At 40.8% G+C, this 15,154-nt stretch overlaps 1 protein-coding gene across 6 annotated transcripts in view; it reads right to left on the reverse strand.

The window, feature by feature from the left end:
• Nucleotides 1–15,154, reverse strand: part of SLC35D2 (solute carrier family 35 member D2) — a 52,622-nt gene that overhangs the window by 11,104 nt on the left and 26,364 nt on the right. For 5 of the 6 annotated variants that reach the window (XM_012787230.2, XM_076008558.1, XM_012787232.2 and 2 more), the window contains 3 exons: nucleotides 6,127–6,229; nucleotides 4,762–4,854; nucleotides 523–590 (listed from right to left, as the gene is read on the reverse strand). In XM_012787230.2, coding sequence (XP_012642684.1) covers nucleotides 523–590; nucleotides 4,762–4,854; nucleotides 6,127–6,229 — 264 coding nt within the window. The remainder of the gene's footprint in view (nucleotides 1–522; nucleotides 591–4,761; nucleotides 4,855–6,126; nucleotides 6,230–15,154) is intronic. The other variant, XM_076008559.1, reaches the window with a different exon arrangement.

The raw sequence follows: 15,154 nt of genomic DNA on the forward strand, positions 1-15,154 counted from the left end.
AATAATTTGAGGAAGGGATCTTGAAGAACTCAGGACATCGTGACAAAGACAAAAACACGGTACTGCCTGGCACAGTGACATAAGCCTGTGGTCCCAGCAACTTGGAAGGCTGAGGCAGGAGGATCACTTGAGCCCAAGAGTTTCAGTTCAGTTCAGCCTGGACAACATAGTGAGACCTTATCTCTTAAAAAAAAAAAAAAACCTAAGGGCTGCATTTGAGATGTCAGCTTGACTTCATTTCAGACAAAATATCAGAAATCAAAAGGCAACATCATTTTTGGGGGTAGAAGGGGACGTTAACATGACTGTCAAAAACAAAACAGTTTTGTGCTTGTTCCTGGTCTTTCAGGCTAGGCTCCCAGGTGTCCTGAGTCCCAGTCAGCTCTGCTGCAGGAGAACATTCTAGACAAAGTCAGAGAAATGCAGACAAAGGGAATTTGCAGAAGAGACAGAAGGTATATTTTGATTTGACTTGTCAAGAGATACCATCAACCAGTGCTTCTACTTACTATGGTTTCTTACCCCAAAAAACAGGAAAGAAGAAACTGCATGATAAACAGAACATTCTTCCATTGGTTGAATTCAGTAGCCTATTATCAAAAAGAAAAAACTAATGATTAGAGTCATGATACTGCAGTTTAACTCTATTGATTTTACCAAACTGTGTGTTTTCATATAGGAACCAATTTCCAGACAGAAAATATAATTTTAAAAATCTTTCCCAAACAGGAAATATAATTTTTTAAATCCTAGGTAATACTAGTTGTGTGACATTGGGCAACTTACTTTTCTTCCCTGAACCTCGGGTTTATTTTACAAAATGGGGATTGTTAAAAAAAACAAATAAACAAAAACCCTTCCCAAAAGGTTGATGTGCAGATTCAATGAAATTGTTTAGAACCTTGCTGGTGGCAAGCACAAAATGATAGCTATTGTTGAGGCTATTGCTTATTTTACAAATATTTACTAATTTGTAGTCCCAAATTCATGGTTGGGTTTACTTTTTATAAATAATCTTAGAAGAAAGTTTATTCTTAATAATGTAGGCAAGAAAATTTAAGTTCATAAGCTGTTTGCAAGCACTTGCACCTGCTCAGAAAGTATCGTGAACAAATAAACTATTATTCACTACTTACAAAGCAATCAAGTAATTGGGGTGGAGGAGATGGTAGACAGAGAAGTTTAAGACTCAGTTTCTATTCTCCAGGAATTTAATCCCTACTTGAGAAAATAAAATTAACCCTCTGGAAATGGTAGGTAACAGTAAAAAGGGAGTATTTTATTAATGATTTGTTCCTTGCCTGCATCCAAAAAGGATTTTTTTTTCTGAGACAAGGTCCCACTCTGTTACACAGGCTGGAGTGCAGTGGCAGAATCATAGCTCACTACAGCCTCCAACTCCTGGACTCAAGCGATCCTCCTGCCTCAGCCTCTGTAATTGCTGGGACTACAGGCATACCACCACACCTGGCTAATTTTTTAATTTTTTGTAAAGATGGGATTTCACTATGTTGCTCAGGCTGGTTTTGAACTCCTGGGCTCAAGGGATCCTCCCACATCGGCCTCACAAAGTGCTGAGATCACAGGCATGAGTCAGTCACTGCACCCAGACCCAAAAATGATTTTAAGGTGACTCAAGACTATATATAAGTATATGCTGAATAACATGATGAAATATAAGTTCTACTCACTTTCTATTAAGCAATACTTTGTTAGCCAAATGTTAGTAAAAACTAACTAAAAAAATTAACTAAAAACTAACTAAAACTAACTAAAAAAATGTTAGTTTAAAACTATTGAAATCTTTTCTTTAAGTTTATAATTAAAATTTTTTAAATAATTAAAATGCAATTCTCTTCTCCAGTGAGAACAAACTTGTCACTTTGTACTGTCTTGTTTCATTAGTAATGCCTTGTCCACTTTTCTTATCAAAAAGATACACATTAAATATTGGTAATTGTTGAAACTGGTCGATGAGTACATGGGGTTTGTCATACTATTCCCTCTTCTTTTGCATATGTTTGAAAGTTTCCATGTATCACGAAACTTTTTTTTTAAACGCTTACTTGTGAAAGAAAACATAAAATATATATAAATCTGTCTTACTGGCAAGTCCCAAGCCAATCAAGGGGGCAGAAAACATCCAAGAGACTTAAAGCCAAAAAGTTTATGCTAAGGCAGCCAAAGACCAAAATAAAATAAAACAAAATAACTAAAAGTATGGAAAACATTTAATGTCTGAAATTAAAATAAAATTGGGAAAAAGGGAAATACATAAGTCCCAAATTTCAAACCAGGAGTAGAAAAACATTTATTTTCTCAAAAAGCTTGAAGTATTCATGCAAACAGTAAAAAAAAAAAAAAAAAAACAACTATGTACTTATATTTATTTTGTTATTTTAATAATAAGGCTATACTGGTGGCATTTTTAAAAAATGCAGCATGACATTTATTTTAAATCAGGAAATAAAGATGAAAAACAATAAGGCACTTCTTCCTTTAAACTTACTGTTGCAGCAAAAGTATGCTGGAGGAGGAATCTTTCTCATTTTGCACTTTGGGTTTTTTAAATCAGAAAAGTCCTACTATTTATCCCCATTCGTCAGCTGTAAGGCTGTAACACACCAGATGTACTTCGAACCTATTGCAGTGATTCACATACTAAAAGCAAGTTCACCCACTGAGTATTTTCCAAGGGCCTAATTTGTTAACAAGAGCAGCTGTCATGTCTCAAGTTGTTAACCAGAGATAGAATCAAGGTACTGTTAATGGATCTATAGACTTCCTAAGTCTAAAGTCTCAGTATTGAATTCCCAGAGCAGTGAGTCATGCACACAAGTTTTACCACATCTCTGATCCTCTCCATCTCTCTAGTACCAGTCAACCAGGAAAATGACTCATGAAATTTCTCTTTCCATTAACAAGAGGAGTTAATACTTTGCTGTAATTCATCCATCAGCTTTTGGTACAGTCAAACCAAACTTGGCAAATAAAACACAATTTTATATTGCAGGCTAACACACCTAATTACATAAATTCACTTCTTTATTGCATTTGGTTCACAATTTAATAATTTATGTGTGATAATCATTCCAGGCAGGTAGTAACTTCTAAAAACACCATGCTGCAAGTTTATAAGTCACTGACTTGGATGTGGGAACACACATTTTTATTTAAACAATGTCATAAATTATTAACACAATACACTTAGTTTATTTTACTCAAAAGTTACCTAAAATTCAGTTTCTGGTCACTATGCTATTCATAACATTGCTCTTATGGGGAAGTATGTTTTTAGTCCCAATCAGGTATTCTAACAGTCTCTAGGAGTTTCTAGATTTCTATTTCTGGAATTAAATATGTATCTGAAACAGCTATAAAACACCAGAATTTCAGAACAGATAAACTCCAGTAATTCAAAAGAAATCAATTGATGGCAGCTAAAAAATAGATATTTTGTGTTCATATATTCTGCCCTGTTCATTCTTATTAGAGAGATGCAGGGTGCCTGCTCTATCTTCCAACATGCTGAATTAACAGTGAGGCCCAGTTTATAGTGTTCTGATTAATGCAAAACAAATAGCCATTTATCACAATTGGTGCTTTTTGGTGGTTTTCAATATAAACATGTCAAAATGGCTGTTTACCCTGGGGGCTTGGCTGCTAAGCCTTCTGCTGTTCCCTCCTTCTAGGAAAGGAATTGTGCAAATGAGAAAGTATAGCTTGAGAAAGAACATCCACCCCAAGAGTCCACAGGTACCTGTAGCCTTCCAAAGTCATTTAAACCCTAAAAGGGCTACAAGCGGGATTGACTTTCAACTGGCATGCACCACACACCTATGCTGACTGCTAAATACAGAAATACTATCATGCCCATGGCCACTGCACAGGGCCCCTCCAAACCCCCAGCCCCAGTCTAGCAATGAGAGGGTTAACACCTGGCCAGTCCAGGGTTGGGTCTGTGGGTGGAGGCCTTGCGGAACCAGGATTTTTTTCTCACATGAACTTAAACATCTCCCTTAAACTACTGGCAACTTTCTGCAGAAGTCAGAGCTTGCACCCTCCAAGGTGGCTGTCATGGATGTTAATGTAAGAGCTTGGGCCTAGCATCTTACTACTAACTTACCCTTTATTTCTCTGTAGATATGGTTACCAGGGCAAGTACTGAAAGAACAATACCTTCCCAAAATTCAAATGTGGATCCTGGAATATTTAGAGGTAAAATGGCATGATGTCTAGGATTTGTTTTAAAATATTCCAGTGGGGAACAGACAAATCAAAGATGGTAAAATGCCTAAGTATTGAAGCTGGGTGGTGGGTATGTGGCAATTCATCGAATTATTCTCTCCACTTTGTATAATGTTTCAAAACATCCATAATAGAAAGTGACAAATAAATACATAAACCCATTTTTTTCAAACTACAAAAATGCCCTTCTAGAGTAAGTAGCTTTCACAGGGTCCCCACATCAGCAATGGGGCGTAATGAGACTCAAACTCAGACTTTTATTGTTGTTGTTTTCCAAAAAGTTTCAAGTCCAGAGCTCTTGGCACTCCTGGATGCCTCCCACATGGCTAAACATCAATGCCAATGCAAGGGCAGTGCCAGAGCTGTTAGCAGGGAAATCAAACATCTTGCTTTCATGTACCCTCCTGGTAATTCTAGCTACCTTTACACTTTTTAATCTCAGTGAGTACCAACTGTTCAATATTAAAATTTAAAAAGATGGCTGAGTAAGACTAATGATTGTCATCAGCTCACCTGTTGCAGGTCTCCAGTGGAGACACTAATAATAAAAGTTGGGATAATCATGAAGCAGGCATTGTAGAAAAGTACTCCGTATTTCCCCAGCTCCTGCAAAAAAAAACCCCACGCAATTTTAGAAACACGAAGTGTCAGATTTCATGCAGCCATTTATACAACTGCATAATTATGCAGAGTTATAACATGCATTCTGATCAACTCTGTATTGAAATATTTTCAGCAAATTTCTGATATAAAATGCTTCATTTCAAGTGTCTATGATTTCAGAATAAACATTGTTTTACACCAAAACTACAGATTAAACAGATGAAGATGGAAAGCCTCCAAGGCTCTATCCATCTCTAATTGTGTGGGTTTCTTTCTTTTAAAAAGCATGTTATTCAAAATGAGAAATCTGCAAGAAAATAAAGAACATAAAAATGTTAATGTAAACAGAACTCCTTAAAAACATCTGCTCTTCCCATTAAAGAACAGCAATGTTCTATATTTACTTTCATTTAAGTGGCTACACCACTTCTCCACCATTTTTTTAAAAGGATGACATACTGTGATTCTCAAAAGGCAACAAACCTGGTTTTGTAAAACGGTCACCGTTAAAAAAAAAAATGGCCATGCAGAAAAAAATCAGCACAGATAAAAAAAAAAAAATAGCTCATAGAAATAAGCCTGTTGTCAGAGTGAACTCCCTCACTCAACACAAAGAATTTGGAACAAAGAAACATATGCCTGGTTCATGCTCCCAAGCTTCCTGTAACAGCTGGGGCTGGGTGCCGAGTGGGGGCCTTGATGTGACAGGCAGCGACGTGGAAGAAAAGCTCATCTGCCCCCAGCCCCTTATGACCAGAAGAGGCGGTTACTGCTGGACAGGACCTTACAAATTACCCATTCCAATCATCTCATTCCACAGATGAGGAATCTGAGGTCTGGAGAAGTTAAGGTTCAAAGTCACAATGACTAGTAACTAGCAAAACTTGAGCCTGTAACCCACGTCTCCAGACTTTAAAATGAGTGCTCTCAGAACAAACATCACAACCTCTGATTTTGCCTCGATCACTGATGACACTGGTAAAAAAAAAAAAAAAAAATTAATTTGTCTTTCAAAATAATCCCCTTTTTATATATTCTGAGTATACATCTAAAACAGTGGCATCTTTTCCCTTATTTAGTTTTCACCCAAAAGTTTGCAAGATGAGGAATAACAAGAACTTATACAGGTAAAGGAAATGAAAAGAAAGTAGTAATTCATAGACCCTATTACATAAATTAAGTTACACGCTAACCACACACACTTGTTTTTGTTTTCCAGGTAACTTCAGGGCCCAGAGGACGAAGCTTAAAAGCCTAGAAAGGAAGACCTGGTACCTTAGGATCCATCTTCTGTTTGGTATAAACTCCATTTGCTGCCGTGAAGACATCATTCAGGAACACAAAAATATAGCCTTCCAAGTTGAATGCAAGGTCGGAACTAGTGAAGAGAACACAAAAGGAGAATGATTATTCAGAAACTCGCAGCATGGCCTCCGAGCCTGCCTGTTTTACCTTTCCCTAACCAAATCCACTTTTCTGTGGCATATTTTCCCTCCTTTGTGCTAGTGAATGGTTAATTCCTCTGCTTTGCCCACAGACAAAAACAAATCCAGCCCATCAGGTGGGTCCAACTCCATCTTGAATGGCTCCAAACCAGGGGGACATTCACCATATTCCTTTAACTGCAAAGCCCTTTCTTTTACTAACTGATAAATTGCATAATAATTGGTGAGCCCTGACTTCTGTAAGGGGAGTGACTTGCCCAACCCACCCACTGGCTTTGCCTATTGTGGTAAACAGGGCCATCCCCAGGGTGTAGCTGGAAGAGGACAGCTGGGCTGTGACTGGGGCCAGAGGGGTCAAGGGAGAAGTGACACCTCCATCTGGTGCCCTAACAGTGCCCTGTCCATCAAAAAGGCAAGGCAGGTCTCCATCCTGCTATGCAAAGCTCCTCCAAGACTGTTCTTCCCATTCTTTTGAAATATCTTCTCTCCAATTTCCATTTTAAAAAACACCAGAATAGAAGTGTTTGGGTGGCTCTGACATAGGGGACGAGAAGGAGAACAACAGCTGAGCCATGATGTGGTTCGCCCACCTGCACTTGATCCTTGCAGACGGCACCAGACCCATGTCATAATTCATAAACACAAATTGCCAGAGAGGAAAATCTATCCTCTTAGGTTCAGTACCTAGGGGCCTGAGAATTTAACTGACAAAAGGCAGATTAAGAGGAGAAAAGGAATACAAATCGAATTAATATTTTATGTGCACGGGAGATCACAGAAAAGTAAAACTCAAAGAAGCAGTTAGACTGGGGGACATACATAACATTTTGACAGGAAAGAGGGTTTGCATTTTGAAGGACAAATAAATTGTGGGAAAGCAACACCTGAGGGAAAATAATGGAAGAGAAGGGTTATTTTAGGGTTTGTTATGCAGACTCATCTTGGGCTGACTCTTGGTTCCAATAATAAGAGTTGATCTCCTCTTCCCAGTACAGGAGAAGGGGCTGCCTTCACAAAGGGAAATTTATGCCCTGTGTTTAGGCAGCAAAGACAGCAAACTCTTCCTGCATCTGTTCTCAGTTGTCTTCAGCTCAAAACAACCCTTTATCCCAAAGTGGTGTATTCTGGGGTGGCATATCCTGAATCACCTTCAATATCAAGATAAGATTATCTCTAACCAAAGAGAATGAAATAGAGAAAGAAAATTGCATAGAAATCTGAATGCAAATTACATCAGACTTTTGCTTAGGCTTCCACAAGTTTTATTATCTACAAATATATTTGTGAGAATGTAAATTCATTTTAGGTCATCAGAACTTTCTGGCTCAATTACAAAAAAAAAGTTTATTCTCTCACAATAAGACTCTTCCAGCCAGGCACGGTGGCTCACGCCTGTAATCCTAGCACTCTGGGAGGCCGAAGTGGGAGGATCCCTTAAGGTCAGGAGTTGAAGACCAGCCTGAGTAAGAGTGAGACGCCCTCTCTCACTAAAAAAAAAAAAAAACATTAGAAAAATAAGCCAGGCATCAAGGTGTGTGTGCCTGTAGTCCCAGCTACTCGGGAGGCCGAGGCAGGAGGATCACTTAAGCCCAGGAGTTTGAGGTTGCAGTGAGCTATGGAGACACAGCAGGACTCTGTCTCAAAAAAAAACAGTCTTCCAAATCTCTTGCCTGCCCACATTCGATTCAGTATTAAGAAGACACGTCAGAGTTGAATGAGCAGAAAATGCCAGGTTTCCAGAGGCTTGGGAGAAGGTACTCCCCACTTCCATACAGAGCCCGAGGGAAAGCCCAGAGCTCTTCTCCCATTCTGGAGAGCCAGCGTTCGGAACAGCGGTACCCCCACTCCCTAAAGCCTTGGCTGCGGTCATGAGGCTCACCCATCACTCCTTTAGGCCAGCAGTGAAGCACAGAAGTTTGCAAAGAATTTATTTATTTAATCAATTAGAGCAGATTCATGGTTAACCCTTGTGGTTAACCATGTTCCTAACCATTTAGGGCCATTCACAGACATTCTATTACAACTTTCTCTGGCCATGTGACTTGCTTTGGTGAATAAGAGAAAGTGACACATGTCATTTCTGGGCAAAAGCTTTAAGAGAAAGGTCACAATTGTACACATTCCCTTTCCCTGCCTGTTTGAGGAAGCAACCTTTCTTTGCCTTGATAGATTTAGGGGTACAAAGGGTTTAGTTACATGGATGAATTGTATAGTGGTCATGTCTGGATTTTTAGTGTACCCATCACCTGAATAGTGTACATTGCCCCAGGTTTTCTTCCCTCACTCCCTCCCAACCTCCCCGATTCTGAGTCTGCAGTGTCCATGGCATTTACCACTCTGTATGGCCACTGAGGAAGCGCCCTTTGGGACAAGGATTCCATCAGGCTAGGCCCCCAGGAACCACGCCGGGCAGAGCCCTCCCACAAGCACTGACCGGTGTTGGGTTACACGTGGGGCACCGGCAGGAAACATCTAGTGTACTAATAAACCACTGAGGTTGTGTTGTGGGCACTGTTTGTTACAGCAACATAAACTGGCTCACCTGACAGAGTGTGATCTAGAATTTCTTGCATTTGGATGTGCTAGCTTGAATGAGAGAAGGCAGGGTCCCCGCTGGCCCACAGCTAAGCACTGTGAATGTCACCCACCTGAGGCGACTAATTCTGGAGGAAGGACAAATCTGAGCATTGCTACACAAGGCTGGCTCTTGCGTAAAAGTTAGATGCTTTTAGAAACATGATTTGCTTTCAACTCATTAGAGGACCATGACATATGCTAAACATGAGCTTAATTTCCACTCACTGGTTCTGGAAACATGCCTACATACACACAGCATCCGAAGTGCCATTTCTCAACAAAGACTGACAAACATATTTATAAACCATTTTTTTTGAGACAGAGTCTCACTCTGTTGCCCAGGCTAGGGTGCCGTGGCATCAGCCTAGCTCACAACAACCTCAGACTCCTGGGTTCAAGCAATCCTTCTGCCTCAGCCTCCCGAGTAGCTGGAACTACAGGCATGCACCACCATGCCCGGCTAATTTTTTCTGTATATATGTTTTTAGTTGGCCAATTAATTTCTTTCTATTTTCAGTAGAGATGGGGTCTTGCTCTTGCTCATGCTAGTTTCAAACTCCTGAGCTATCTGCCCACCTCAGCCTCCCAGAGTGCTAGGATTACAGGCATGAGCCACCGCGCCTGGCCATAAACCATTTTTTGTAAAACTCTTCAACTGGCCCTAAGCCAGTAGTTTTCAAATTGAGCCCTAAGGAACCTGGCAGAGAAGCGCTGCGCAGGGGAGACTCCAGAGTGCTGTGCAGGGCCCTGAAGGAGCCCAGGGAATTTCACCCCAAAATACGGCACCTGATTGTTTTAAATTAAAGGTCCCTGAAGGTAAACAGATGCAGGAATAGGCTCTTCTGTGATATTCTTTTTTTTTTTTTTTTTTTTTTTGAGACAGGGTCTCACTCCATTGCCCAGGATAGAGTGCAGTGGCATCATCACAGCTCACTGCAACCTCCACCTCCCAGGCTCAAGTGATCCTCCTGCCTCAGCCTCCAGAGTAGCTGAAACTACAGGCACTTGCCACCATGTCCAGCTAGTTTTTCCATTTTTCATAGAGACAGCATGTCACTATGTTGCAGTGCATGTTAAGATAAATTTCTGAGGAGAAATGGAAGCAGAGACCTCCCGAGTAGCCTGGAGACCAGCGGCAAGGGTAGGTAGAGCCATTAACTTTCCCCTCCCTTGCATCTCGGACTGCTGGTGGGCTCCCCAGCGGGTGGAGAGACCTGCGGACACCAGCCCAGAGACGGCCGCCGCCAGAGAGCGGTAAGCCTGTAGTGGACACAGCACCAGGCTCCCAACTCCCTCGGGCACCTCCATGTGCACAGACCCAAGCCGCGCGGCAGGCGCCATATTGCCTCCTTCACCCCTCCCACTTCCCTATCCTCACTGCCAAGAGATACAATATAGCCACCAGCTGGAGGCATCTCCAGGGAACGGGATCCTCCCTTTTGGGGCCCTACAGCTGACTGAGGGGAACTCAGAAGGTGAGCTCCCTACCCAGCCCTCCCAGGTGCTACTGGCCCGGTGATTCCAGGAGAATGGGGCAGATCCTAAGGCTGAGAGACATCAACCCAGCTTGGGCTGCCTGTGGGTGAATTAGGACTGGCACTCCTATTCTGGTGGGGACAGGGATTGAACTCTGGGGCCCAGAGGTCACACCTGCAGACCAGATCCCGTGCACCCAGGTCTCACATTGCCCAGGGCACAGAAGGGATACAGGTGAACAGCCTACTGAGGTGTGTGTGCCTTCAGGGGCAGATCAGCGTCCTTGAGGGCAACCCTCCTCCCACAGAGGGGCCGTGCACCCAGCCCAGGCAGTGATCCTTCACAGGGAACCTCCTGGCCAGCATCATAGCCGGGGAGGTCCGGTGGCATGAGGTCTGGCCTGCTGGCAGAGGCCCAGGAGTAGCTGCAGAATTGGGGAGGGTGGAAAGGAGCGAGGCCCGCTCCAGACTGCAGGTCTCAGACAGCCCCACCCCCACACGAAGACTTTCTGACTGAGCAGGGCCATTCCAGCCCCTCCCTGACAGCTTTTCCTAGAAGCAGAGAACAGAACTTTGACCCCTGCTAACAGCATTGGTGGTGCCTAAGGGCAGGCTTACCCAACCCAGCTCTGCCCAGACTCACTCCAAGACCAGCACTCACTGAAGTGAAGAATAAGGACACACCTGGGGTCCCAGGGCCCCACCCACCACTTGAGGCACTAAAATGCCTCTCCAGTGGAACAAGAACTGGACACAAGACCCAAAAGCAACAGTGTAGCCAGCTCCTCTGAGCAAGCACCACCTACTGACAGGGAGGACATTCTGCACACCCTTTTCACGGCACCTACTGACTCATCATATAGGTTGTGGTCGAATCAGACCCACAAACACCACCTACTGGCTCAGAGACTAAACAGGGCATGTCATTATCCAAACAAAAACCTAAAGGCACAAAGTAACAACTGATCCAGATGGGAAGAAATCAGTGAAGGAACTCTGGAAATATGAAGAACCAAACGGAAAGCACAGCCAAGAAGAAGAGCACCAGCCCCTTAGAAAGGGACACAAACCCAAATCAGACCACCAAAATGACAGATGAGGAATTTTGAACTTGGATTGTAAGAAAATTCAACAACTTGTAAAAACAACTGGATAACCAACACAAAGAAAACGCAAAAAGATTCCAGGACCTGGAAAAAAATTCACTAAAGAAATTGGAACAATGAAGAAAAGTCTAACTGAACTTCTAGAAAAGAAGAATCAATTCAGGGAACTACAAAACAAAGTGGAAAGCCTCAAGAACAGGGTAGATCAAACAGAAAAAAGAATCTCAGAGATTGAAGATAACACCTTCCAATTAAATAAATCAGTCACAGAGATAGAGCAGAGAAACAAGAGACAAGAGCAAAGCCTACAAGAGATGTGGGATTATGTGAAGAAATCTAATGTGAGGGTCATAGGGTTACCTGAAGGGGAAGAAGAAAACACTCAAGGGTTGGACAAGCTATTTGAAGATATAATAGAGGAAAATTTCCGAGGCCTTGCTAAAAATCTCAATATACAAGTTCAAGAAGCTCAGAGGACCCCTGGGAGTTTCAATGCAAACAGGAAGATGTCACGACATTAAGTCATCAGACTGACCAAAATATCAACTAAAGAGGCCCTTCTATGAGTTGTAAGGTGGAAAGAAGCAATTAACATACAAAGGAAAGACAATCCAAATAACGCCAGACTTCTCTACTGAAACTTTACAAACAAGGAGAGACTGGGGCCCCATTCTCACTCTTCTGAAACAGAATAATGCCCAACCTAGAATCTTATTCCTTGCAAAGCTAAGTTTTGTATGTGAAGGAGAAATCAAGATATTCTCAGATAAGCAAAAACTGAGGGAATTCACAAAGACAAGACCAGCCCTTAAAGAAGTACTCAAAACAGTGTTACCCACGGATCAGCACAATAAACACTCACAAATGTAAATCTACTGAAAGCTAAATATCAAAGCCCAGATACCACAATGGCTCAAGAGAGAAAACAAAGCAACAAATTTCAACCCAACATAATGAACAGAAATCTGCCCCACCTATCAGTTATCTCAATAAAAGTGAATAGCTTGAACTCCCCACTCAAGAGACATAGGCTGGCTGAATGGATAAAAAAACACAAGCCAAGTATATGCTGCCTTCAGGAAACACATCTAACCTGCAATGACACAGTTAGACTAAAGGTAAAGGGGTCAAAAACAATATTTCAAGCAAACAGAAGCCAAAAGAAAGCTGGCATGGCGGTGCTAATTAGAGATAACTTAGCTTTTAAATCAACAAAAGTAATAAAAGACAAAGAAGGCCACTATATAATGGTGAAGGGTACAGTTCAACAACAAGACATAACAATTCTAAATATATATGCACCCAAACTTGGTCCACCCAGATTCATAAAGCAAACTCTCCTTGATATAAAGAAATGGATAAACAAAAACAACATAAAAGTCAGATACTTTAACACCCCACTGACAGCACAGGACAGATCCTCCAAACAGATAATAAACAAAGAAATAATGGACTTAAACAGAACTCTAGAACAAATGGGCTGGACTGACATTTACAGGACATTCTACCTCAAAACCACTGAATATACATTCTTCTCATCAGCTCATGGGTCATTCTCTGAGATTGACCATATCCTAGGACATAAATCACGTCTCAAACAACTTAAAAAAATAGAAATTATACCATGTATCTTTTCAGACCACAATGGAATAAATGTAGAAATCAATACTAACAGGAGTTCTCATTTCTACACAGAGTCATGGAAACTAAACAACCTTCTGATGAATGATCACTTCATAAATGAGGAAATCAAGATGGAAATCCAAAGATTCTTTGAACTAAATGACAAAGAAGACATAAGTTACCAAAACCTGTGGGATACAGCTAAAGCTAAACTTTCCTAAGAGGAAAGTTTATTTCCATAAATACCTATATCCAAACGTCGAAAAGATCACAAATAGACAACCTAATGAATCGTCTCAAAGAGCTGGAAAAAGAAGAACAGACCAACCCCAAACCCAGCAGAAGAAGTGAAATCATTAAGGTCAAATCAGAACTAAATGAAATTTACAACAGGGAAACCATTTGGAAGATTAATAAAACAAAAAGTTGGTTCTTTGAAAAAACAAACAAAATTGACATACCTTTGGCTAGAATAACGAAAAGCAGAAAAGAAAAATCTCTAATAAGCTCCATCAGGAACAATAAAGGAGATATCACAACTGATGCCCTGGAGATACAAGATATAATTTATAAATACTACAAAAACCTCTATACACACAAACTGGAAAATGTAGAGGAAATGCACAATTTCTTAGAAACACACAGCCTCCCTAGGCTCAACCAGGAAGAAATAGAATTCCTGAGCAGACCAATATCAAGTACTGAAATTGAAACAGCAATAAAAAACCTTCCTAAAAATAAAAGTCCTGGCTCAGATGGTTTCACACCTGAATTTTACCATACCTACAAGGAAGAACTGGTGCCTATCCTGCAGAAATTATTCCACAACATCGAAAGGATGGAATTCTCCCCAACACATTTTATGAAGCAAAAATAACCCTGATACCAAAACCACGAAAGGATGCAACAAAAAAAGAAAACTACAGACCAATATCCCTTATGAATATAGATGTAAAAATTCTCAACAAAATACTAGCCAATTGAATCCAGGTGCTTGTCAAGAAAATAATCCATCACAAAAGTGGGCTTCATCCCAGAGATGCAAGGATGGTTCAACATATGCAAATCTATAAATGTAATTCATCATATAAACAGAAGCAAAAACAAAGACCATAAGATCCTCTCAATAGATGCAGAAAACGCATTTGACAAAATTCAACACCCTTTTATGATAAGAACACTCAACAATATAGGCATAGATGGAGCTTACCTAAAAATGATACAAGCCATATATGACAAACCCACAGCCAGTATCACACTGAATTGGGAAAAATTGAAAGCATTCCCACTTAGAACTGGAACTAGACAAGGTTGCCCACTATCTCCACTTCTGTTCAACATAGTGCTGGAAGTCCTTGCTATAGAGATCAGACAAGAAAGTGGAATTAGGAGCATCCAAATGGGAGCAAAAGAGATCAAACTCTCACTCTTTGCTGATGACATGATATTATACCTAGAAAATCCCAAGGATTCAACCAAGAGACTCCTTGAACTGATAAATGAATTTGGTAAAGTCTCAGGATACAAAATCACTACACAGAAATCAGAGGCATTCATATACACCAACAACAGTACAAGTGAGAACCAAATCAAAGACTCAATTCCCTTCAAAATAGCAACAAAGAAAATAAAGTACCTAGGAATATATTTAACTGAGGAGGTAAAAGACCTCTACAGGGTGAACTATGAAACACTGAAGAAAGAAATAGCAGAGGATGTAAACAGGTGGAAGAATATACCATGCTTATGAGTCGGCAGAATCAACATTGTTAAAATGTCTATACTACCCAAAGTGACCTACAGAGTCAATGCAATTCCTATTAAAATACCATCATCATTTTTCACATATATAGAAAAAATAGTTTTACACTTCATATGGAACCAGAGAAGACCCCGTATAGAAAAATCAATCCTAGGCAGTAAAAACAATATAGGATGTATCAATTTACCAGATTTCAAACTATACTACAAGGCTATAGTAATCAGAGCAGCTTGGGATTGGCACAAGAACAGGGACATTGACCAGTGGAACAGAACAGTGAACCTAGATATAAAACCATCCTCATATACCCAACTA

This window comes from Microcebus murinus, chromosome 12, assembly GCF_040939455.1.
Source record: "Microcebus murinus isolate Inina chromosome 12, M.murinus_Inina_mat1.0, whole genome shotgun sequence".
Taxonomy (NCBI): Eukaryota; Metazoa; Chordata; class Mammalia; order Primates; family Cheirogaleidae; genus Microcebus; species Microcebus murinus.